This window comes from Mandrillus leucophaeus, unplaced genomic scaffold (assembly GCF_000951045.1).
Source record: "Mandrillus leucophaeus isolate KB7577 unplaced genomic scaffold, Mleu.le_1.0 Scaffold1540, whole genome shotgun sequence".
NCBI classification, from domain to species: domain Eukaryota; kingdom Metazoa; phylum Chordata; class Mammalia; order Primates; family Cercopithecidae; genus Mandrillus; species Mandrillus leucophaeus.
This window is the reverse complement of record NW_012101522.1, coordinates 140,792-150,239: the sequence shown is the minus strand read 5'-3', so window position 1 is coordinate 150,239 and position 9,448 is coordinate 140,792. Positions and strand designations below refer to the sequence as shown.

The 9,448-nt window shown below is 39.0% G+C and overlaps 1 protein-coding gene across 1 annotated transcript; it reads right to left on the bottom strand.

The window, feature by feature from the left end:
* Nucleotides 1-892: 892 nt before the first annotated feature.
* Nucleotides 893-1,708, bottom strand: LOC105536113 (olfactory receptor 140-like). Its single transcript, XM_011975384.1, has one exon. The coding sequence runs from the start codon at nt 1,706-1,708 to the stop codon at nt 893-895; it is 816 nt and encodes a 271-aa protein (XP_011830774.1).
* Between the last annotated feature and the right edge of the window lie 7,740 nt (nt 1,709-9,448).

Below are 9,448 nucleotides of genomic sequence, written 5' to 3'. Positions count from 1 at the left end.
AAAGAAAGAAAGAAAGAAAGAAAGAAAGAAAGAAAGAAAGAAAGAAAGAAAGAGGAGAGAGAGGGAGGAGAGGGAGGGAAGGAGGGAGGGAAGGAAGGAAGGAATGAAGGAAAGAAGGAAGGAAGGAAAGAAAGAAAGAGAGAAAGAAAGAGAGAGAGAGAAAGAAAGAAAGAAAGAAAGAAAGAAAGAAAGAAAGAAAGAAAGAGGAGAGAGAAGGAAAGAGAGAGAGAGAGAAAGGGAGGGAAGAAACAAATTAGCAATGGAAGAAAATCACCAGTGGTTCTTTTGCTCCTCAACTGTCACCCTCCATCTACTCATGTCTAAGGATTTCTAGCTTCTTTATTTTGCTTTACCAAGAGCCAACCAAAATTTTTAAAAGTTCTGAGATCAAGATTCTATGCAAAAGCCAATTTCACATATGTAACATATGTATGAAGCAAACATATGTTAGCAAAGTACAGTGAGACTCTAGAAAAAACACATACTCTAAAATTATAAAACTAGGGATTTACAGTTGTTCTTTCCATTGCATATCCAGAATCAATGCACAGGAACACAAAATGTTGGTAAAGTATGTTAAAGGCTATCAAAATAGCTAGCAAAAAGACCTAGCCAATATTAAGTGCTCAATAAATGTTAGTTTCTGGGGTTCTTTTTAAATTGTTTGCTTCTTTGTTTTGTTTTTGTCAACGATCTGTAAATTTGTGAATAGTCTTGCACAATTTACCACAGATATAATCCTCCCTATTTATACATATCATCACCTTCTTGCCATTATGCACAGATTAAGTTACTCTCTTCAACAAGCTCCTCATGGCATTTTTTACCTCTGTGTTTCTCATGGTGTAAATTACAGGATTTAACATGGGAGTGAGGATTGCAAAGAATACAGTCACAACTTGTCCACAGAGTGGGTGACCACAGGACGCATGTAGGTGAATATGCAAGGCACAAAAAAGAGTACAACGACAGTAAAGTGGGAACCACAGGTGGAGAGGGCTTTGCGCCGTCCTTCAGAGCTATGGAATTTCAGGGAGCTCAGGATAACTATGTAGGAGATGAGGAGCATGGAAAAGATGAGCAAGCACATGACTCCACTGTTGGCTGCCACCATTATCCCAAGTCTGTAGGTGTCTCTGCAGGCAAGTTTCAACAATGGGAAGAGGTCACACATAAAGTGGTCAATGACATTGGGACCACAGAAGGGCAAGTTAGTCATGAAAAGAATCTGCACAGTGGCATGCAGGATGCCTCCAATCCAGGCTATCACCACCAGAAGGTGGCAGATCCCTTGTCGCATAATGGTTGTGTAGTGCAGGGGCTTGCAGATGGCCACATAGCGGTCATAGGCCATGACAATAAGGAGGATGATCTCTGAGCCTCCCAGCAAGTGCTCCACAAAGAGCTGAGTCAGGCAGCCAGCCAAGGAAATAGTTGTCCTCTGGTAGAGCAGGTCGGTGATCATTTTGGGGGTGGTGACAGAGGTGTAGGAGGCATCTATAAAGGATAAGTAAGTGAGAAAGAAGTACATGGGTGATGAAAGTGTGGGGCTGGAGGAGATGGTGATGACAATGAACAGGTTGGCGAGCACAGTAAATAGGAAAATAAATAAGAATACAATAAAGAGTATTTTCTGCAAGTGTGGATTCTGTGTGAGCCCCAAGAGAGTGAATTCAGTCACATTGTTGGGAGGCTTGAGGTCATCCATTCAGAGAGTAATACTTTCCAGGGGTCTGAATTACCTACAAGAGATAAAGAAAGATTATCTATTAATCATTAAAGGATTACAGTCTGAATTTCACAGTATAGAGATAGGGTAGTTAACTGTGGAGCATGTCTTTGGCTTCCCTCACCCCACTAATTATTTAAATTATTCATTTTCACTTCCTCCATAATGCTTTCAGTCTCTTCAGATCCCTAGTCTTATCACCTGCAAAACATCTATAAGGCAACAGTTCCCGTGTAGTTTGCTGAGAACATACTTGACTACACACATGAGATCTGGATTCTTCCTCTTGTTCCAACTCCATGTGACTTTGCTAAGTTGTTCCAGTGTCCCATGCTTCTGAGCCATCCTCTACATCTGTGAGTTTACAAACTGTAGCTGTGAGATTGATTTTGTAAGCTATAAAGTGCTGCACACAGGTAAGGATTGTTCTCTCTTCCCGTAAATTTACATTTGAACCCACAGCTCTAAGTGGGAGAAAGATGTGGTCAAGAAATATCCATCGTAAGTAGGCAGATTAGGGAAACGTAAGTTGTCAGAGACACACTCTCCCTAGCACCCACCATAACAAATATGCTATTCATGTTACTTTCCTCACTGCACCTACGCGGTGGTTGACAAAGTATCTTCAGTGTCTGGCAACCACCAGGCAATGAATACATGCTTGGTGAATTCCCCTACACCTTCCCTTCCTACATCTCCATGCGTAAGGATGCATGTGTTTCTCCAGCCCATAAACCTAGGAATTTAAGTACTCTTATCCTTCCACTCTGTTCATTCATGCTGTCTACCTCAAGAGAACATAAACTTTTGAAAGGAAGATGCATTCCAGTTTAATAGTTTCTATCATATAATATAGGGTGAGGATGGAAGTATCAATTGCCTGCAGGAAACACTATGTACTAGGTAATTTGACTTTCAAGATAATTACGATGTTCTTTTCTTTTCTTTTTTTTTTGACAGTCTCGCTCTGTTGCCCAGGCTGGAGTGCAGTGGTACAATCTCGGCTCACTGCAACTTTCGCCTCCCCAGTTCAAGCAATTCTCCTGCCTCAGACTCCCGAGTATCTGGGATTACAGGTGCACACCACAACTCCCAGCTAATTTTTTGTATTTTTAGTAGAGACGGGGTTTCATCATCTTGTCAAGACTGGTCTTAAACTCCCGACCTCAGGTGATCCACTCGCCTTGGCCTCCCAAAGTGTTGGGATTATAGGTGTGAGCCACCGTGCCCGGTCATGTTCTTTAATTACTATTTTTTATTCCTCAAAATTATGTTCCACATACAATTTAACACAGTTCCAACTCAGTAAATTTAAAACTTCAATAGACTGGTATGTATATATAAAGAAACTCTTGGAGAAGTTTTTCAGTCCATAATCTGTCAAAGCTAAAGAACCCGTTATTTTCAAAGTTATAAAATAGAAACTCAATGTAGAGAACAGAAATAGACTGCTAGATAAGATAAAGTACTATACAGATATATACACACACATACACAAACACAGACATATAAAATCTACTAGTTACTATAAGTAAGTATCTATGACTTACATATTCACTCATTCAGCAAATACTTATTGGACACTCTACATATTCTTGTACTTTTGCCGGTATAAAATCATAAATATGTTCCTGACAGAGCCCTTTTGTCAGCTCTCCCTTAACAGTTTATTACCACATAACAACAATTCACCTACTCACAAGATGAATAATCCCTTCTACTACTTTATTTCTGCTGTTTACATTCTCATGCCTTTTCCTCCCACTCTTCCCTAATATCCATCGTACATCACTCTTGGTTTGAGAAAACTGCATCATTAATACAATAGGAAAAATTATCCCAGTTTGGAGACATGCACTTCCCAAAAATATGAAAACAAGGCTGAGCATGGTGGCTCACGCCTGTAATTCCAACACTTTGAGAGGCTGAGGTGGGTGGCTTACGAGGTCAGGAGTTCAAGACCAGCCTGGCCAACATGGTGAAACCCCGTGTCTACCAAAAATACAAAAATTAGCTGGGATAGTGGCGGATGCCTGTAATCCCAGCTCCTTGGGAGACTGAGGCAGGAGAATCGCTTGAACCTGGGAGGCAGAGGTTGCAGTGAGTCGAGATCGCTCCATTGCACTCTAGCCTGGGCAAGAGTGTGAGACTCCATCTCAAAAAAAAAAAAGAAAAGAAAAGAAAAAAGAAAACATAAATATAACAAAATGTATTCTGTGAACTATATTTTTCTTTTGAAAAAATAAGTGGATAAAGGGGTTTATTTTTTAATTGTTCAGGACAAAACTCATGTACATATGTGAAAGCAAAGTGCAGCCGCTTCATCTTTTTCTCTTATTCTGAGGTTGACTCCCAAGGAGATCTGAAAGAGTATGGTGTGTGTAAAGTAAGAGAAGACATAATAAACCTGATCTAAAAATAAATATGAATAAATTAAAGTCACCTTGTCTTTTTCCTTGGACTTCACCATATTTTTTCTAAGAATAAATCCTGAAACAAAATATTTTAAAAAGAGAAAAATCATTCAGTACTAATATGTTCAACAAAATTATTAAAAGCTGCAAAAAAATTAGGAACTCAATGGAATGTCTCCCATTAGAGAAGTGGATGAGTAAGATATAGTGAGCCTCTCAGAATAATGTGTAGTTTTTAACAATGTTCTTAAAATTTGTGTAATATCAAATGAAAATTTTTACGTTGTAACATTAAGTGGGGAAAATGTGGACACAAATTTGAATACATAATATGATTCTAATTAATTTAAACATATATCAATAGAAAAAAAAAGACCTTAAAATATTTTTACTTCTAAAGTGGTGGGATTACAGTTGATTCTATCTTTCTTGATACTTTACATGCAGAAGAAGAGACTTAAACCTTAAATTGATGGGGAAGAAGGGTGATTTTTAAGGTCCATTTAATCCTGAGATTCTATATTTATACTATTTCTTAAAAAACAAATCTCACCTATTAACTTGTCTGGCATAGCTCCATGGCCAGAGCCCCAGGCAGCTGTTAGGTCATCAAGAAGTGAAGTTGTAAGATAAAAAATGCCAACTAGCTCAGCTCCAGTAGGTCTTTGTGGATTTATAAATGGCATCTTTGGATAGTACCTTCCTCTTGAGTCTCAGAAGTGCTACCACACATCCTCTTTGCAGGCAAATTCCGCAAAGTTTCTTAGCTGTGGTTAATTAGACCTCACGGGTGTTTCACTATTATTAGCAGACCTTGCCTACAGCCTAATTAGTTCATATTGCTTAACAGAACATGAGAGGAGAATGTTTGCAGCATTAATCTTTAATTGTAACTCCTTGCTTAGGTCTGCATGAATATTAATCACATTGTGTCAAAAAAAAAACAAAAGTTGACCACTTATAAGTTTGGACATTTGATAATGTATCAAATAAACTTAGTAGGGAGTCTGGATATTTAGTATTGTATAAATTAAACATTTGGATGGGTAACTGACTTAAATTTTTCATTACAATATTTCCTTATTAACCTATCTTTCATGGTTATCATAATTTTAATCTGTTTTCAGATGTAAATTAAGTGACAGTAATGACTGCTAATAGCGGCACTTCACATCAGTCATAGCTGACAGTACTTCAAAGTACTTGTTTCTCATGCTAATTCTGGAATCAGATTAACACGACAATGATGAAAATAATTACATTCTTAAATTATATTCAGAGCAGTAAAATTCATTTATTTCAGTCATTTAAATGTAATCTAACAATATACCTATGGCATGGGAAAGATACGGGCATCAGTATTCCTTCTTTACAACTTGGAAAACTAAATCAAGGAATTAGAACCTCATCTGCCAAGGCAAAATTAGAAGCCAAGCCTCCTAAATTCTGGGCCAGGATCCTTATTCTTAAATTATTGTCTTACAACCAATGTGTCATGAAATTTTTATGTTGTTGCCAATTGTGAAGCATGTTAGAATTATCTACTAGTAGAAATATTTACCTAGTGTAGCGCCATGATAATAATATTCATGAGGGTAGGTGGCAAAGAAAGTTTGAATGAGGGTTTGAAACTATCTAAAGAACTATAATAAATATGGATTTTGCTAAGGTGTCATCTGTGAAAATGTCTTGAACTGTCTCAAGTCTGGAGTGAAAGCACACAGCCAGATCAGAGAATTTGCATGTACTTACAAGGTCATCATGCCCAACCTAATAAAATGTTAAACTCTTTTCATCATGGCCCATTAACTGGCCAGCCAGTCTCTAAATAGCTAAGAATAGTGATAGATAAGAGTTCTCTGGAATCCCTACACCTGTCTAGTCAAGCACCCAGGACCCCGGAGTAGCATGGAGTGAAGAAAGGACAGTCTACAGAGTTAGGTCCCAGTCAAAGAGTGTTGAACATAAAGGTAACTTTTCAAAAGAGGAGTTCCTGGAGCTATAAGAAAAAGTCTGTTTCCAGAATACAGGTGCAAAAAGTGAGCGGGAAAAAAACTGAAGAGACAGCAACACAGATTTTTCCAACTAAAACGGTAAGCCGAAATAAGCAAAAAAATTAAATATGGATCAGATCACAATTGGTAAGAAACCAGTTGAGTGTAAATTTAACATTTGACAGATCCAAGTCAGGAGCTAATTAAACAAAAAGAAGGTGTCTGACAGTGTTCTTATGGGCAGTTTAATGCACTTCAATAGACTCAAGAACATATTCTCAAAGTAACAAAGCACTCAAGAGCAGAGCTCATATTTTCTTAGTCCAATCTAAAGTCCCTTTTATCCCAGGAGGACATCTTGTAAGTTGCTTATTAAAAATTGAAAAGTTCGGAGTTGTATTCAGCGGCTGGCCTATAGACACATAATCACTCAAAACCCTTCCAGCTTTCCCTCTTCTAGTTGTAGAAGAAAATACAGCAATATTTGTGATACTAAATATCTTAGTATGGACATAATCACAGAACTTGTAAACACCTTCTAAAAGTTCTAAGTAAACTACTTGTAGAAATAGGGAGAGCTATTTAAGGTCGTGGAATGAGTACAGTGGAACAGTAAGAAATAAACCCATATCTTCTGAAGCTGGTGTTTCCATCATGTTTCCACAATCATGATATACTTGCTAAATATTGTCACATCACGGAGTCTACAGATTTTTTAAATAAAACATATGGTAACCATGAGTTAGGAGGCTGGATTTTTCTGTCAAAAGAGGTAGCTATAAACGTATCTATGAGATATATATTTGTATTTTGGTAACAGGCTACATTTTTTTAAAGATCCAAAAGTTATTCATAACAAAATCTTGTAAGTAAGGTAAGTTGTTTAACTGAGAAATATTTTTGTTGGTCAACCATGAACAACTCCTGTTTTCTTTCCGTATATTTCATGAACCATCTCCTAAAGCAGTTTTCAAAAAGGATTTCATATTCAGGGAGCTAAGCTGAAAGCCAGCTTTTTAATAGCGAAATTGTTTTATGATTATATTTTACTATGTACTGCTGAAAAAAATTATTTATTGACACTAATAATTTTTAATCTAATACATTTTCACTTTTTATGATACATATCAAAAATAGTTTTATATACCATACCATACCATAATAAAATAGTAGTCCCAAGGAATTCTGCCTAATGAAAATATCACAGGATGCAGAGTAAGAATATTTGGGCTCAAAGACAATGTGCATGTTCTATAATTTAGTTATTTAATCTTGCTGATCCTCTATTTCTTCTGTAAAAATAAGAAAATTAGATTTCAATTTTACATGGCTATTGTGACCAAGTAAGGACACTAAAAATTTTGCATAGCTTTAAATGCAATTCAGTTTTTGTTGATTTTTATTTAGTTTCTAGAATTAGATAGTCAACCATGTCCTCTTTGCTCCATTAAGGTGACTACGGTGTGTGGCACCCGAACTATTAACTTCTGACCTAGGGCTAGCTTGTTGGCATCTTCTGTAAGGATTGTGGTAGCTGCCAATGCCCTGAGGCAGTGGGGCCAACCTAAGGCCACCAAGTCCAGTCTTTTGGATAAGTATGCTACCGGCTGATGCCGAGAGGCCAACAACTGAGTTAAGACTCCGACTGCCATTTTGTTTATCCACATACAAAAAGAAGGGCTTTTTTACATCTGGCAACCCTAGTGCCAGGGCCTAGATAAGAGCTTCCTTTATATGCTTGAAGGCATTTTCCTGTTCCTTTTCGCATAGGACGGGGTCTCTTTTCCTACCTTTGTTAACCTCATGTAAGGACCTTGCTATAGGGGAAAAGTTTGGAATCCAGATTCAGCAGAATCCCACTGCTCCTAGAAATTCCCTGACCTGCTTCCTTTAACTTGGGTAAGCAATGCACATACAGCCTCCTAGCGTGCACTTTCAAGCCTACGTTGGCCTTGGGATACCATGAATCCTAGATATCTAACTTCCCAAAAACAGACTTTTGCCTTGTCCTTGGACACTTTATACCCAGCTTCACACAGCAGGTGAAGAAGCCTCTCTGTTCCTCGGAGGCATTCCTCCCTCCTGAGGGCAGTGAATAACAAATCATCAAGGTATTGCAATAGCACACAATTGTCACGAGGTGGCACAAAAGCCTCAAGATCTATAGCCAAAGCATACTCAAAGATGGTAGGAGAATTCGTAAAGCCTTGAGGCAGCCTTGTCCAGATACATTGTGATTGTCTTCCCCACTGGAAGGCAAATATAGGCTGACTTTGGGGAGAAAGCCTCAAACAAAAGAAGGCATTCTTTAAGTCCAGACATGTGAACCAAGTGGCATCAGCAGGACTCTGTCCCAGCGTTGCGTATGGGTTGGGTACTATGGCATGGATAGTGACAGTGGCCTTGTTTACCGCCCGGAGGTCCTGCACTGGCCTGTATTCCCCATTTGGTTTGCACACAAGCAGCGGAGGAGTATTCCATGAGGACTTGCATTTTACTATAATCTCATGCATATAAAGCCGATTTAGGTGCTTTGTTATTCCATCAATTGCCTCTCTGGGTAGTGGGTATTGACGGACTCACACTAGGGCAGCATGAGGGTTAAGATCTGCTACCACCAGGTGTCTGTTTGCAGCAAGTTCAGGGCAGTCGTCCTCCGCCCATACACCCGGTACCTTGAAAAGCATCGCCCACATATTGCGTAGGTCTGGCTCCGGTGGCCATCTGGCACACGGTTCATAGAGCTGCCATTCCTCAACTCTTGGGATAGTCCGGGTCAATACCATCATTTTAGATTTTCCAAACTCCAGAGTCTTATTTTCTTTAGGTGTAAAGGAAATTTATGCCTGAAGTTTCTGGACTCAGTCTCTCCCCAACAAGGGCACTGAACAATTTGGCATATATAGAAACTCATGCTACACTTCTTGTCCCCCAATGACACATCTCCCAGATTTGCAAAAAGGTCCCTTTTCTTTGGCCCCAGGAGCCCCTATGATAGTAGCACAGTTCTTGTAGAGGGGGAATTGAGTGAGTTACCACAGAGAAATCAGCACCAATATTGACCAAAAAATCCATTAATCGGCCTCCTACTTCCATAGAGACCATAGGCTCCCCGGGCCTAAAAAGATGGAGCCCGGTCGGTCTCAGTCCTCAAAATTCTCAGCCCCTACTAAGACGATCAAATCAGGATCTACCTTTGAGGCGCCATGACTAGCAACCAAACGCCACACTCCAGTGTTAGACCATTGACCATTATTTTCATCCTTTTCCTTTTCGGGGCACTCATCTTTCCAGTAGCCCATTTGCCTGGA